Source organism: Colias eurytheme, chromosome 17 (genome assembly GCF_061535395.1).
Source record: "Colias eurytheme isolate Ceu_HAF_F1 chromosome 17, ilColEury1 Martin Lab GWU primary, whole genome shotgun sequence".
NCBI lineage: Eukaryota > Metazoa > Arthropoda > Insecta > Lepidoptera > Pieridae > Colias > Colias eurytheme.
The window spans coordinates 2,366,741-2,384,702 of NC_142996.1; the positions used below are offsets into that span (position 1 = coordinate 2,366,741).

General features: G+C 31.9%; 1 protein-coding gene across 2 annotated transcripts in view; it reads right to left on the minus strand.

Moving 5' to 3' along the window:
- The window catches only part of nord (neuron derived neurotrophic factor nord), a 30,404-nt gene extending 12,925 nt beyond the window's left edge, over window positions 1-17,479 (minus strand). Inside the window, exons 1-3 of one of the 2 annotated variants that reach the window (XM_090111649.1) lie at window positions 17,062-17,479; window positions 724-891; window positions 149-261 (exon numbers count right to left, since the gene is read on the minus strand). In XM_090111649.1, coding sequence (XP_089967775.1) covers window positions 149-261; window positions 724-891; window positions 17,062-17,066 — 286 coding nt within the window. In that variant the 5' untranslated portion in view covers window positions 17,067-17,479. Of the gene's footprint in view, window positions 1-148; window positions 262-723; window positions 895-17,061 lie in introns of both variants that reach the window. The other variant, XM_090111647.1, reaches the window with a different exon arrangement.
- Window positions 17,480-17,962: the final 483 nt, after the last annotated feature.

Below are 17,962 nucleotides of genomic sequence, written 5' to 3' on the forward strand. Positions count from 1 at the left end.
TTAACCACGCATATTCATTTATTCCGTTAGTACATATTGATCCGTGATTTTTTTTATAAATGGTACTAATTCAACTTAGTCTTTATCGATACTAAATAATATAATGTTTATTCTTATCTATAATCATGATAATAATCTGAAATCTCACCGTCAGAACGTCCAATTTCTCCCCGATATAAGGCCCAGTGGAAATCCCTGGTACACGGGCTGATTGTGATGAAAACAGACGATAGTGATAGCTGCGTCGTGTTTAATTCCAAACTGAAATTTTACATTTGGTTACATAATACATATTTCCTTTGTTATGTACATAGTTTCGTTGTTCGTGATTTTAATTAAAATTCGGCCGATTATATTGCAATGTGGGTACTTCGATTATTTTCATATTAATATTACTATTATTAAAAATTGCATATTTCTTATGATAATTAAAATTTCAACAAAGTTTCAACAAATCGAATCAATACAGAACACAGAATACAATACATAACTGCTTTTTGTTAATATTACATATTTTAATTTGATCGTTTTCTAAGCAATTATGTTTCAATGGGCCTGACATGACCGCAAGCGATAATTTTTTTCGTTTTAGTACATAAAAGTTACATATAATATACATAAAAGTTTGTATAATAACCGTGTACAATTTTCAGATCATCCTTGCGGGATCGGCAGATCTTCAAAAAAGATGAATCGAATAAAATATCTATGAATTCCACTCACTTCCTAGTCTCTCCCGCGTCCAATCTATACACAGTTTGGTTGTCCATCGGCAGCCACTCCGCCAGCCTGGCCAACGGGCGGGTGACCAGGACGCTCGGTGCGGCCAGACCGGCGCCCGCCGCGTGTAGAACTATCAACGTCGCTACACGGACTGTTAATCTGTTAAGACTTCTGGAAATGAAGTGTTTGGTAAGAAAATAACATTTTTAATTTTTATGAGGTTTTTTAAGAGCTATAATAATAATAAGTTCTTTTTTTAATCATTAAAATTACAAGAATGTATGCTTTCTTTCAGATAAATTTCCAATGAAATGTTCAGTGGAATTTTTTTAAACGGATTTAACCATAGTTTATTTATCTTACGGATGTGACCCTCTATAAAATGTTTTGCTTTATAAAATTCCGGAATGTTTGAAGTTCCGGGATCAAAGATGACCTACACTTGTCCTTTTTAACCCCTGCGAAGATAAAAAGGGAATAGAAATTTATATGGGTAACGACTATCCCTTGATAAATTGAAATAACGGCAGGCAGCTAGTTCATTACTAACTTTTTTTAAAGTGGAACAGAGGAAACATAGGAACAACAGGAACCAGAATATCGAGAGATACATAGTAGAGAAAAATTGTTAAGGTTAAATCCGTTTTTACAATTTGTTTTAAACTATTTGATACAGGATTATACGTACTTTTTTCGCTTCGAAAGATAGTAATCAATTTTTGAAGTGAAACTTCTTTATCGGGATTGAAAAAAAATTTAGTGTAACATTTTTTCGTTACGCGTCACATTTTTCCGTTACGCGCCATCTTTTTCTGATCCCTACCACGCGTGATTCGACGTATTTCTGTAAAGTTGCATAAGTATAGTAAATTATTTTTTGAAAAATAAGGTCATAAAGAAATTTCACTTCTTACGTGTGTACACTAGCACACGCACACATTTTTTTTTCTAAATTAATAATTGGATGTTGCCAATCAAATTTATTATATTCATTATCATTAAATTAATTACTTTTTAAACTATTGAACTAAATATAAAATTATTTATTCATTTCACTAAAATATGACTAAAAACAACAATAGATTTACATAAACCGCAACAACGCATATCAACCAAGAGCACGTATGAAAATGCGTTGTTGCTAGGTCCATTCCGATAAAGACCTAAGATGCTATACCTATGCCTAACTGATTACAGATACTGTGAGCATTGTATTACCATACATAGCATATGATATCAAGGCCCGATCAAAGCCGTAATATCAAAACTAATATTATACAGAGGAAAGTTTTGATATTTTTGTTCCTTTGTGACGAACTCAAACTCTACACATTACAATAATTAATAGTAGAGATTATCTACTATTATATAACTAGTCTGGTCATAAGTTCTGTCATCATGTTAGATTTTCTAATTTTTAATGTTTTCCGCAAATTTCTGTTTCACATGCGATTTTTGATTATTTGACGCGTTAAAAAACGACACATTTTATTAGAATAACGTATTTGTTACAATGTAGTGGACGCAAAAAGAAGACAAAGTCGCTGTTCTCCCTCTGCATCGTAGCGGTTACGCGCCAAGAGAAATTTTCAGTTTGCTTTAAAATTTACAAATAACACAGATATTTTTTTATAGCACTATAAAACGATTTAAGTAAGATTCAAGAGTAGAAGATAAGAATATAAGTGGTCTTTGTCGTACGATTTGGACGATGGCAGTGATAAATGCAGTAAAGGTGCGAATAAGGAAAAGTCCGGTCCGAAATCGAAAACAGTTAACACTGCAGATGGGCCTTAGCAGTTCCACAGTTAAAAAGGTGTTGCACGAGGACCTAGGACTATGGGCTTATTGTAGAAAAACATCGCATCTTCTTAACACACGCCTGACGAAATTAAGACTGGATAAATGTCGTGCTTTACATAATCGATACGCGAAAAAAATGTATTGTGAAATCCTGTTTTCAGATGAAAAAATTTTTACAGTGGAGGAGTGCTGCAACAAACAGAATATCAAAGTGTATACCCACAGTAATGAAGAAGCTTGTCAACGTGAATATCGAGTCCAACGCGGCCCTCACCCCTAATTAGTAATGGTTTTCCGGGGAGTGTCTTATTTTAGCCTAACAGAGGTGTTTTTCTGTGAAAAGGGTGTGAAAATAAGTTCCAATGTTTACCAAAATACGGTCCTGACAAACCTCGTAAAACCTCCTTCTCAGAACATGTTAAAAAATCAGCACTGGGTATTCGAGCAGGACTGAGCACCTGCCCACAAAGCCAAGAGTATCCAAAACTGGCTAGCCGCCCGTCAGATTGACATCATTCGTCATGAAGATTGGTCATCTTCTAGCCCGGACCTGAATCCTCCGGATTATAAAATCTGGTAATATTTAGAGGAGAGAACCTGCGCTAAATCCCACCCAAATTTGGAGTCACCCAAAGCATCCATTATTAAAGTAGCTCCTGAAATAAACATGGACATGGTGCGTGCTGCGATAGACGACTGGCCGCGGAGGTTGAAAGCTTGTATCGCAAAACATGGATGCCATTTTGAATAATTTTTATACAAAATTATTAAGTAATGTGTAAGCTTTATTGCCACATATAAAACAATAAATATATAAAAGTAACTTTTTGTTTATTTAATAAAACATATGTGACAGAACTTATGACCTGACTAGGTATATCTACTAGCGGTCCGCCCCGGCTTCTCCCGTGGTACATATGAAAAATAGATGTTGGCCGATTCTCAGACTTACCCGATATGCACAGAAAATTTCATGAGAATCGGTCCACCCGTTTCGGAGGAGTATGCAGACTAACATTGTGACACGAGAATTTTATATATAAGAAGATCTCTCTACTAGAGATCTATGAGTATAACCTAATCTTGTCTTTTGCTTGCTATTTGAATGTGTGTATTAAAAGTTAAAACAGCAATCAAAAATATGTAACAAATACCCATCCGAAACTTGACAGTTTTTTTTAAGTGAAAACTTCTTTAGCGGCGTTGGGTATAAAATCAAACTCGCGTCAGGACACGTGACCTGATCGAAAAAGCGTAAGACGGATGGATATCAAACATGCTCAACGTTAATAATCAAGTTTTCACTTCTGCCGGCACTCCCGGAGTACAACCCGTCATTTTTTTAATTTGCTTTTATTTTGTAGGTGTGAAAATAGGTTGAAAAACTTTGGTTGGTCTTGGCAGAATAACGGCTTCCAGATCAGTTATACTAAGTAATAATTCCATAATACTCGGGTACCATCATAAGGAAGGTACCTGGTCCTTTGGAAGGCTTACGAGGGGACACGGATCCAACACGCAGAGGCCCTATAAAGAACTTTAATGTGTCGTGGGACACCAGCCGCAGCCTACCCATGACTGCACTATACCTAGAGATACAGCCCTGGGCATTTCGCGGCTGATGGAAACAAAATAAACTGGGCTATGGAATATTATCTTATATATAAAATTCTCGTGTCACAATGTTAGTCTGCATACTCCTCCGAAACGGGTGGTCTGAGAATCGGCCAACATCTATTTTTCATATGTACCACGGGCGAAGCCGGGGCGGACCGCTAGTTATTCTATAAAAGTTCGTCATTTATCCAGAAGATAAAATTAAGTCGCAATAAATCAAATATATTTAACATAAAATATACAGCCTTCTCGTCCCGGATCATAACTTTCCAATCCATTGTTAAAACAATATTTACACAATTTAATATTATCGTTAAATCTTTGCACAGATTTATTATACTTATATGGATGACGACGTTGATGTATAAAACAAGATGCGACATAACAGTTTTGAACATCATAGAGTTTGTAACAACGAACAGAATTTTGTAACATCTTAGAGGAATTTAAATTTACTGTCTAAGCCAATGTGCTATCATAAAACGGCATTCGTTTAGTAACATTCGCTTTGATAGTCGATATTTTAGTACTAAAATATATTTTTTTACTATTTTTAACTTTCAGAGCATAGAGATGGCCTCTTATTTATATTTTCAGATGTTTCTGTCGTAATCATTAATTTTGGTGATAGGTAGTTTACCAATTAGTCAAGGATTAGCTGATTGATATTCATTCCAATTTAAATAAATTAGTCAATGCAATAAAATCATGACACCAAATTTATAATTTGCAGAAAATTCGGATTTAATGGTAAAAATGTACAAAATAAAACACGTATTAATAATGACGTAATAGAGCTTCAATAAAAAAAATCAAGACTACTATTTATATAATATAAAATCCATGTAATAATATTTAAAGGCTTATCCAGTACCATATATCCCTGTGATCGTATTAATAAAGTGGCATGAGTAATACCTTGATAACCTTCTTCATTGCGCTCTTGTTATAAGAAACTAGGCTTTCGCATTTTATGCGTTAACCTTTACTTATACATTGTATCGATTTACATACATTGTTAGTAAAAGCTTTTAATTGTAGTTTTATTGATTGAAAACTTGTTTACAGTCATTCATTAGGATGCTAAAAATTCTTTTATTTAAGATGTTTCTTAAGTTTTAATAATTAACTCTTCAAATAAGTCAACGTGCAGTCATTCGATCTTATTTCAAAACCTAGCACTTCATATTTTTGAACATAAAAAATTAACTTTTAACTTTTCTAAAGATAATTTTTATAATAATACTAGCTTACCGCCCGCGGCTTCGCCCGCTTTGCCTAAAACCTAATAAATTATATATACTAAACCCTTATCGAATCACTCGTATCTATTAAAAAAACCGCATCAAAATCCATTGCGTAGTTTTAAAGATTTAAGCATACAAAGGGATATAGGGACAGAGAAAGCGACTTTGTTTTATACTATGTACTTAGTGATTTCTGAAAACTAAAATTTTTTATAATAACCGACAGCCCTAACCTTATTATGGAATCACAAACTCCAACGATTATTTGGAACATTCTAGTACCTTCCGTTTGCAATACCATCATTGTAATTCGTATAACAATATCATTAACTTCATATTTCACAAATCCCATCTATTTGTGGTCATCCCACGGTGATTTGTGCCAATAAAACAGACTAATGGTTAGGTTATTATGACTTCCATAAGACTATGAAGATTTCCATTTGCTTATATCTAACTTATTTATTTTTACGACTCCTGAACGCATCTACGAAATTACTTCATCTTTGAGACTGACGGTACACGCCTTAATAATAATATAATGACTGTATTTGCTTTTCGAATTATTGTTTTATATAGACACTAGCAGTCCGCCCCGGCTTCGCCCGTGGTACATATTTACGTTTTCTCTACGTAAGAACCATCCTCGTACTTCAAGGAATATAATAAAAAAAGAATTAACGAAATCGGTTCAGCCGTTCTCAAGTTATGCGCTTACCAACACATTTTGGGATTCATTTTTATATTATAGACTAGCGGTCCGCCCCGGCTTCGCCCGTGGTACATATTTACGTTTTCTCTACATAAAAACCATCCTCGTACTTCAAGGAATATAATAAAAAAAGAATTATCGCAATCGGTTCAGCCGTTCTCGAGTTATGCGCTTACCAACACATTTTGCGATTCATTTTCATATTATAGACTAGCGGCCCGCCCCGGCTTCGCCCGTGGTACATATGAAAAATAGATGTTGGCCGATTCTCAGACTTACCCGATATGCACAGAAAATTTCATGAGAATCGGTCCACCCGTTTCGGAGGAGTATGCAGACTAACATTGTGACACGAGAATTTTATATATAAGACTAGCGGCCCGCCCCGGCTTCGCCCGTGGTACATATGAAAAATAGATGTTGGCCGATTCTCAGACTTACCCGATATGCACAGAAAATTTCATGAGAATCGGTCCACCCGTTTCGGAGGAGTATGCAGACTAACATTGTGACACGAGAATTTTATATATAAGAAGATTATCCAAATTAAATGTAAAATGACAACAATTAGTACTATAAACTTGGTAGGTAGGTATATATTTTATCGCGTGATGACATTATTGGGTGATTCACAATGGGATTTCTACTGAAAGGCATTAAAATTGGAAGTTTTCGCTCGGAGGGTAAGTATTATTATGAAAAAAATGAAAAAGCTTCCGTGATCATAAAGAAAATCGAGTGAAGCGAAGTGATTCTGAATATTCGTATATTAGCTTGAAAAATAAATAAATAAAATAAAATATTTAGCTTTTTGAAGTTATTGTCACATCGTTGTATATTAGCAGTTTAATAGTAACTAGATTTGTAGACAGTAGCAACAATAGTATTATATATAACTTGACTTGCATTATCTTGAAAAATACATTTCGTGATGTTCACAAGACATTCATTTTATCAATTGCGAAACAACATTAAATCGTAATTTATTTAAGATCATATAAACTTAAGTGCCTGAAATAAAGAATCCCATACAACAGCAATATCATGCCCATCTTTATATGGCTTAACGGCATATTAACCAATTCAATCAATTATAAATCGCTTAACAGCGCTTTATCGCTGCTGATCGATTGATATTTCACCTTAATAGCTGCGATAATTTAGTTTTTAAAGTTCACGCGACCACGTAATACCATTCCGCTCAAAAAGGCGAATATCATAAGGTAAAACGATCATAAATTTGCCTTCATACCACAAGGGTTCATTGTTTTCTGTAACCAACGTTAAGGTTTCGCGGGTTAAAAGCATGTACAGGAAAATAGCCCACAACATGTTTACATTAAGCGACAGAACTGTGTAGCGCTATTTAAATTATTGCGCATTCTTTCGCTGCTGAACGATAAATCTCGGTGTAGTTATATGTAGTAAATTTCATAATGATTTACTGTTTCCATTACTTGTGATTCTATGTGTGTTTCGTTAGCGTTCAAAAATATCACCGTGTTAATTTGCGCCTATATATTTTAATGCGAGAATGTTGAACGTTGCTTTAAATACCTTGAATTATGTAAATATTATCGATACGATTGCTTAACGTTGGCTGATAGAGATCTCATGGCTAGTAGCGCATTTAAACCATGCTAATAATATGAAGAAATAACGAAATAATATATTTTTGCAAATTCTAAGTAGCTAGTAAACGCGTGTCGTGAAATTAGTGATAAATAAAGTCAAAAATTATGAAAATAAAATTCATCTGAAGTTTTGAATTTAGCAAGTATGATACTTACAGCAGGATAGATATAGGATATGTTTTTATAATATTGCTGTATCCACTTCACTACTTTGTAGACTCAATTCATAATATAATTGCGTATGCCTAAATAAGTAGAGTGTATGGCTCTCTACATAAAGGATAACACAGAATGTAACAAAACTAAACACAAAATCAAATCAAACCGATCAATCAAATGGGAAACAAATAAAAGAGCGTAGTTCTGGCAACATTTCAACCGCTTAATAATAGACCGCCAGTTTTTGCGTCCGATGACAGATGCATATATGTCTTGCCATTGCGAAAAATTTCTACAAGTTTGCTCTTTTCAATCGTGACAATGTTGACATTTAAGCGTCTTTTATCACTCGATGTTGGCAACATTCTAATGCAGTAATATAAATCTTGATCTACATTACTTAATCGAGTTCTCGTGTGCTTTTGTTTTATTCATTTTTGTATGTACGTGATCAATTTTACTCGATGTTTATGTCGGTTACCTTGAAATGTGGGGGAACTTTATAATTCTATTTTAAGTGGTTCAGTAGTTATTGACTTTGATTATAGGGAACAGCAATTTGACGGCAATTCATTGCCTATTATCGTTATCATCGTAATCGTTTATTAAGCTTTCAATTTCGGGATTCAAACAGTATTGAATTTTTCATTCTAAAACTTAATCTTACTCTTACTAATTAATATTTAATTGTGAATAAAAAATCAACAAGCGCTTCTTATTTGATCTGTATTTTTAAATCCAAAAGAAAAACGAGTCAAGAGAGCCTTCTTTGAAGATAAGTGAATTACTCTACACAAAAGCGCCCATGACTCATAGTTCTGCTGACTGCTAGTTCCTGTAATATCGGGTATCTGAGCTTTTCCCTCAAACGAATCTTCGACTATTGCATTGATAAAAGAGTAAAATTATAAATGTAATTTTAAATGATACATATATGTAGTTCCTTCACATCTCAATTATTTGAATCTTTACAGAAATATTTTAGACATTTTTTTAGATAGTAGACAAACATTTAGCTTACACACACTATTAGCTTATATCCCTATCATTTTTTTAAAGATATCGAATTCCTTTGTCAAATTTGCAATTCATAGACAGATAGGCAGGTAAAATTACCACACTTGTCCGGAAATTAAAGGATTTCGCTGGGAATATTTTAAGAACTACGATCAAATGGATCCTTTCCGATCGGAAAGGTTCTTCCGAATAAGTATGATAATAAGAGAAATAGTTAATATCCATAGTTCCTCTTGCGTTATCGTACTAGCTTTGTGTCTACGACTTCGTTGGCGTAACGTTATATTTTTTTATGAACATAACTTAAACCGACAAAGTTCCAGGCAAACTTTCCTTTATGCTGGTGTAGATAATGTGTAGGTATTGTTTATCTTAACATTGATTATTCTACTAAATTATTAGAAAAGGACATATCGTTGGCAAGTGCTCACATTATTATATATTCAAGATGATATATTTTCTATCATGATTTTGCTAAGTGCCCATTACTAATTTATCTATGTAATATTTAAATATCCTGTAAACATTTTGCTAAGTGCAAATTACTAATTTATGTAGTATTTACCACATCCATGTGTAAACTATAGAAATTAATGTCACAGTTACCCCGATAAAGCCTAACCTTCTTTTTGGAATAAATACATAAATATTTAGTATCTATGCTATAATTTACATTTGCAATATATTTCTCGCCGTGTTACTAGCGAATGCATCGCCGACGATAAGATAATAAGGTTCTCCGTGCTCAACGATATTTTATCGCACGTTGTAAATTATATCCATTGTTTTTTATTACGATTCTCAATTAGGCGTGTGTAAAAATAGTTGTTCGTGAACAACGATGATTTGCTTAGCTCTTAATGTAACATTAATATACCAGACTATATTTTTTATGAGTAGTACAATTTTGATTCAATTTCTAAATACTAAACTTCAGTCTATCGTTTCCTTTTATAGTCGTGTAATTAATGTGTTGTAAATAGGTACACAATTATTATCAACATTTTCTTACTCAAGAAATATAAGAAAATTATACCTTATAATTGTTCAAAGCGTGTAAGTGGTCGAAGTCGAATTCTTTTGTATTTGTACACATCATATACAACACCTTTACTTCAGTATAGGTATGCTCAAATTAAATTAAAATAGGTTATAGGTAAATTACACATAGATATTATAATATTTAACACAGTTTTAGAAACACCTACGAAAGATATAAATTAATCACGATTTCTAAATCTCACAAGAATGTGTGATGTGTTTGTTAATTAAATGTTAACAAAGTCTTGACATTTTCGACAATTTAGATTCTTTGCAGTGACACGAAAATGTGAGGAATTCCGCATGAAATATATTGTAACACAGATGTCGCATAAATCTGTCTATGGGTAAGTGCTTCTTTGATTTAATACATGTTAAATATAAAGTCAAATGCAACTTTTTAAAGCTGTGAATTGCAGTTTTTATTAGAACAATATTTATAGATTATACCTAACATACAATTCACAAAGTGTTAGGTAGATGTATTAACTTTGAAACGGTTTTCTTTACGCCTCAATAAAATGTTCTAATGACAGTTGGGTTACATCAGAATAGTAGGTATCTGATACTCTAGTTGTGAGCAATTTTTTTTTTAAATAAAGCCCTGATGTATTTTACAGTTGTTATTACAACATTTATACCTTTTTTAAGCAATAATATCAAGCTAGGTAGCCGACACATACATAACAGTATATTATTAATTATTATAATATCTTCATATAAGTAACATCATAAAACTATCTAAAGCAAATCTTGCACACCTATTTTATAGTCTCCATTAAGAAACTTCCACATTCGCCGACAATGAATCGGCGGAAAAAAAAAACAAAATATAACTATAAATAAACAGTCTGCCGGTACGTCTGTCTGGCGATGTTTTCTGTTTGTCTGTTTTGATGTGTTTCACGATATACGCGGATTTGGAGACGTCTGCATATAAATAGCACCAAGGATTAAGTAAAGACAATTTCGTTTGAAACATTTCGATGTTTATGAAGATTCATTGGGTTTAAATGGATTGAGTAAACCCTGGATAATATTTCTGCTCATAATTGTTTACTAATGTTTTAAATATGAATGTGTGCTTGTTTGTCTTTCTTTCACAGCATAATGGAACGATTTTTAGTATGATTTTTTTGTAAGGGGGCTAAAAAAAAAGACATAAATAGGCTTCTTACATTTACCACCAACCAGTTTAACATTAAGTTTATTTATTATACCAATTTACATTTAAACAGGTAATATTCAATTTTGTAGCATTGTAAGCTAAAATGAAACGTGACAAATCCTTCCTTTTTAGAATTAGCAGTTAACAATCGGAAACGTTGGTTTGTGAGATTTTGACGTGTAACCCTATATTAGGGGTGGCATAATATAATAATTGCATTTCTTTGATTCATTAATATTCTAAAACTTACGGTGATAAAAATATAAAAATTGATCGTTGATTTTAGATACTAATGATTACCTAATATAAAATTTTATTGCATAGAATGAAATCTTACTTTGTATTTAAGTAAGATTTTTAATCATCTTCCTCTTCCTAAAAAACAATCTACAAATAACATATTTTATAGATTTCACAACTTTAAGACAACAAAATAGTTCTAAGAAAAATGTAAAAAATCAACGAAATAATATCTAAAAACATCAATGATTATTTTCTTTCGCGTGCCAGCCCTAAAGGTGCTAACTTAATCTGCAGGATGTTATGACTCCTGGATCCTTTATTCGATAAATATCATGTATTTATACAATCACTGGAAATCGAATTACAGCTAATTCGATGCAACAATTTAACTGCAATGCTAATAAAGCAATATCAATAATTTTAAGAAAATCAAGGGTTGTGTAACGTTAGTATAAAAATACTGTCCTATTCGACAATAAATACGATTTAACGATCTCGGTCTAATTCTAGATCTAGTATTTATAGATGTGGACTTTAAAAATATACAGATGAATAAAATTTTAGTTTGATAAAAGAAAAATAATATTTTTTTTTACTTGTGTGCGTTTGTACCTACAGTCGTTACATACTTATATCAAAATGCGGTCCGCCCTGGATTCGCCTGTAGTTCATGTAATTACGTTTTCTCTCCATAAGAACCATCCTTGTACTTCAAGGAATATAATAAAAAATAATTAACGAAATCGGTTCAGTCGTTCTCGAGTTATACGCTTACCAACACATTTTGCGATAAATTTTTTGTATATAGCAAGTGTCAAAAATTTTGACTATTAAAATGAGTTCACTAACATTATAATATTATGAAGGGATTTTCATAGGTAGTTTTTTCATAAGAGTTGTCATATCATGTTCTGGAAAGAAATTAATAAACTCGGAGTAAGTCACGTGTTTCGTAGTATAAAATAAAATTTGTTTTGGAATAATGCACTCTCAATGTATAGTACGTGCTCATTGCATATCCCAAAAGTGGCATGTTTTGAAACATGATCGTTGCTTGTAGTTTGCTAACAAATATATTGGTAATTGACTCGATTGGTAGAGGTTAATCACTACATAGTATTTATAAAACAAAGTCGCTTTCTCTGTCCCTATGTCCCTTTGTATGCTTAAATCTTTAAAACTACGCAACGGATTTTGATGCGGTTTTTTGTAATAGATAGAGTGATTCAAGAGGAAGGTTTTAGTATATAATTTATTAGGTTTTAGACAAAGCGGGCGAAGCCGCGGGTGGTAAGCTAGTACCTTATATTATGTCAAGGCATATGATCCCTGTTAGTGGAAAACAGTGAAAGTAATTTTTACCTCCAATCACGCAAGTGAAAACTGTTCTAACCTCAAATTATTAATTTATAATTTGCTTATTTGAAAAGAGAAGGTAAACTCTATCGTTCCTGAACTATATAGGATTTATACACGAAGGACAAGAACAAAGAAAAGATTATAAGGAGATTTGTCTCCTTTGTGTTTTTCACTTCAATAATATTCTTCTTCCTGCTCTCTTTTACACCGAAATACTTTTGTACTTCCATTAGCATAAATATTAGACACTTTTATTGATACAAGGAGGCAATCCACAATTTAAAAGGATTTCATTTTTTCCCTTTCAACAACGGGGAAGGAAGATGACTTGTCCATTTAAAAGAATTAAAACTTTCAATGTAAAATATTCTGGTGTCTAGGTCAATGTAAAGGTGAATTGGTAAATACACCTCAATAAAATACGGGTATAAAGACTATCATTTCCACTAATTGGATATCAGTATCTAGGTAATACCTAATTTAATTTTACACAAAATCCATTCCAAGTTTTAAATAAATTAAAAACAGTCATTTAGAGCCTTACAATACTAGAAGTAGTGAAATTGTAATACATTTCAGCCGTTGACAAATATTCATGTCACATAATATCTGTGTCAGCACATAGTTGTGTTATTGCCAAATAGATGATGTACTAATTATGGACAAGTGTGAGCTTTCTACACATTATTAATTTAATACAATTTCGATATTGTTTATTAAAGTTTTAGTCTTTAGGAGAAACAATATCTACAACTATTCAATTATCTAGAAAACACTGAAAAGTGGTGCTCTATCTGTAAAATATTGTAAACATGCTCATTGTACTGAAACAATTATTTATTATTTAAAAGTGAAAAATGTCTTATATATGTGTATTTTCTTCTTACAAATTGTATTTTTGATTTTCTTATGACAAAATAATGCTATAGTTACAGGCAAAAAACCCCAAATGATTTAGCAATTTAAGCTCGGTTCACACATACACACACACACACATTTCGACAGCAAGTTTCGCATTTGCGCTTTCCATAATTTCTATTATCTAATGAAAAAAAATATTTTTAATAAGTTGTATAAATTTTCAGTTTAATTAATATAATCATTACATCACTTGAAAATTGTATCATATCCTGACAAGCAGCTTCCGTAAGCGAATCATTATGCTTTATAATCTCATTCCTATCGCTTATATTACCATAGAACTGCCTCTTTACAGTAATTCATTGTATACATAACTGTGTATGAATTTACATCAGGATGTCATTGAAATCTTGACGTCAATTTAGGGAAGTATAAGGTACATACATAATTCTCTCAAGGTTATTGTTGTGCAAATGTTTCAGGATTATCTGGAATCTCTTTTCTGGAATAAAAAGTCTGAGTCAAATGCCTCCTAAATTGTTTGGAAAGCGTTAAGTTAATTATAGAGTCTTTATAATAATAGCCCTAGAATTATTAAAAATGTATTAATTTGTATACAATTGCGAACATACGGAAAATTCACATAATGCACATTTGCCAAAACATTTTGGGGCATTGGTACATAGCAATAAAAGTATTATCGATTTAAGAATGAAATTTTTTAATTTATTATTAGATAGGTACCTATTATTTCCTCAACCGTGATTCTCAATCTGTACCAGAGTAAAAACTATCATATTAGAGAATCTATCTTACTATAAAAAAAATCTGATATGATTAAAATATTTCTACCATCTCAGGCGTTGACAATCTGGTTTTCAGTTTTCTTTTTATTCACAGTATCAAATATCCAGTACTAGGTACTATTACTACTTAAATGACAATAAAAATAAACTAATTACGACATATTATGTTGACAACTTCATATGATTTAAAAAAGCAAGCGAAGCGCCGGCGCTGACCAACGAAGCGTGTATCTAGTCATCATGTTACATGGTTTTAACACGAATATTAGCAGATACTTGTGGTAGGTCTATATAAAAACTGATGAAATGAGCCTTTAATAATCAAAGGAAAAGAGAAAAACCTTACTAACTTTATTACTTAAAAAATAAGGTAAAGGAAATGATTATAGAAACTGAAATTTAGTCCGCAAAGAAGAATTGCAAATTATGAAGTTACTCTCTATTGGCAAAGCATATAATTTTATAACAAATAGATTTGGCTTCATATGAATAATAACTAAATCAATAAAGATAATAATTCCTACTTTCACTCCGTAACGATTATATTTTAAGAACAAATCAAATATCTTGTTACATCGAAGTCGAGGGCTGATTTAACAAACTGCATTAAAGACCAACTTTTTGCAAGTCGGTTAATAAATAGTAACCCGATCGCTGCATGTCGTTCGTTTAAGTAACAAATTGACGTATTATGTGTCCGTGGTAATGTGGGACGGTGGGGCTTCGCGATTATATTACCGGGGGTTAAACGTATCGATTTAATAGCTGTTTAACTCTGCCTTGCCCTTTTTAAGGCGCTTGTTCTTTTTTTTAAACGGCGAAATTGACTGCCAGTGTTTGGTGTATGTAGGTTGTATATATTTTTAGGAGGGAGAAATGTTTACATGAAAAAAAATAGTAAAAGTAATAGAAGCATGTTTGTTTAATGCATTGGTACGGTGTAGAATAGGTTTCGTAGTTTATTGAGTTTGTAGTTTTTTTGTCATCATTTTATTAAACATACGTATGTATGTATGGTAAACATATACACGCTACATCCGGACTCCGAATTTTATTTATAAAATTGTTCCCTTGTGAAGATTATAGATAGACAATAATATACCAAGTCTTAGGTATAGTAGATATTATATCTATGATGAAAATTTTATCCCAGCCATAATGCGCTGGCTTCACGGGTAAAACCAGAGTTTGAATACAAAAAATCATGAAAATATAATTGTTACTGGCCAGCTAGAACAAATAATGTTGGCTGTTTATGAAAAAGAAATCCCCTGTCCCATAGAAAAAAAAATCGGTGAAACTAACTCGTCTTTATTACGCCCTTAGGAATCTGTCCAAAATTTCTCGATCCATTCTGAACTCAGATATTTGGCCATGAATACTATTTTGCTCACCTAAGAATCTATTATTATTTTCTGAATAGCAAGCTGTGTCGTGAATAATTATATTATATCGTCATTATACTAAGAGATCGTTGACCGTATTAATGTAATAGCCCTTTAAACTGTTTTGTTTTTATTTTTTTTAAAGGCAAGAATGCATCAATTTGCCAGTGTCCTGAATAATTATTTTTTATCGCTCCTGTTAAAGGGTGTTGAAGGCTTTATAGTTTTGTTATTTTTGTTTAATTCAATGTCATGTACGTTTATATTTGCAAGTGTGAGATATTTCTATCACCTGTAAAGTGAATGAGCGTAAAATGTATGGAACAACAATAAATGCGTTTCTTGTTTTTTTTTTAATTGTAGATATTAACTACTTAAATAGCAAAATCATGATTTTTATTGTGTGAATAAATAATAAGGAACTAAGTTAAATATAATTTAAATATTTAATAATTTAAAAATTATTAAAGATGAGCCATGTGAATAAAAATTACAATATAAGTCCTAAAATAATAAAATATTGAATATTTATCTATTTCGTTTAAATATAATAAAATTATGAATTAAAATAGTATAAATACGCAAAATTAATAAACGTTCTATTTATTTTTGTGTGAAAATATAATACCTATATAATTCCAGCACTTATGTACTACGTTCGCAGTAAGGTATATTGTAACGACCTTTAATTTATTAATTTATATTGATAACATATTATTATTTACCACGATATCATCATAATTAAATAATAATTATTTTATAAAATATATTTTAAAATATTTTTAATGTACATTTTGTTGGCATGCATGATTATCTGATATAAAAACGTTACTGATATAAATAAAATAATTAAAAACGGTTAATGATTTAAATTTGGTTTCACTCTATTCAAATATTATAGTTAAGTTATTTATGGGAATGAAGAATATGTATTAAAAAAATAAACAGTTAAATATAGAGTCTCTACAAACTCTATTTATTTATTTTAAAAGTACATTTTCACAAAGTAAAATATCTATCGTTTTCAGTTATTTTCTTCGACATCTTTACAAAAATGCTATGTTAGTTTACCTCTGAACAACAACTAATACTCTAATTCCTAATTAATTTATAGTTGAACTTATAAAACAAAGTAAAACTACAATGTGTTGTTATTGTACTACCTATGTAATTAATCCGGCTTCAATAGGGCTTGAATAAGTAGGTTTAATGTTACACAATACAGTATCAATTACAATTACATTACATTACATGTAAAATCTAATAATGCGTCGCAAAAATCTTACCCCATATTATCTGTCGTTGCACCAATTTTCGATAAACGAACACAAAACCACTTCCAACAACATTCAACGGGAAATAGTCCACAAAATAAAAACAACAAGCCTTATAAAGACATATTTGAAATTCAATGTGATCATGAAAAATTGGTTCGTATTTGAAACCGAAATCACGTATCTAAATTATGCACTGAGCAAGTGGCCTATTGCCGTTACGATATGAGATTATTCCGTACATTTTTGAATGGGGAAATTTTTGGAAAATCGAACACTGTCCACGGCGTTTAAAAAAGCGTGCGTTGATTTATGGGTTATAAATTTGGTGCGATTCGAAATTCGCAGGGGAGATAAAGCTTGGGTCACATTAGCGGGTTTCGGTAGCAGTGCGCGTTGCAATGTGCGTGACGCACGCGCTGCGAGCCAACTGCAGCGATCATGCGTGTGTAGTGGGAACGTAGCGATGCATCGCTATCAAATAAAGAAAAACTCCACAGGGGTGCTCAATCTTAGGCGCGTAACGATTTAATTGCGTTGGGGATTTCATTTCTGATTTCAGTTCGTTAACCTGATTGCTTATTTGCGTTTTGTGGGTGGCAATGCTTACGTGTATGATGTTAATTAGTTTTTTTTAATGAGTTTACTAAAATAATATAGAAAAGCAATTAATGAAATTTTGCGTTGTATTCAATCAATCCATTATGTACCACATTACATTACATTTTTTAGGACATAAAAATAATAAATGTTACAAAATAAAGAATAGGTAGACCAGTTAGTCGTTTCAGATTAACTTCAGCGTACCTACTATTACACGTGATAAAAAAGTAGGTAACCTATATCCAGGTCAATTATAATATAATCAATCTGCTTACCAAATTTCATCCACATCTGTTTTCAAAGTTTGCGT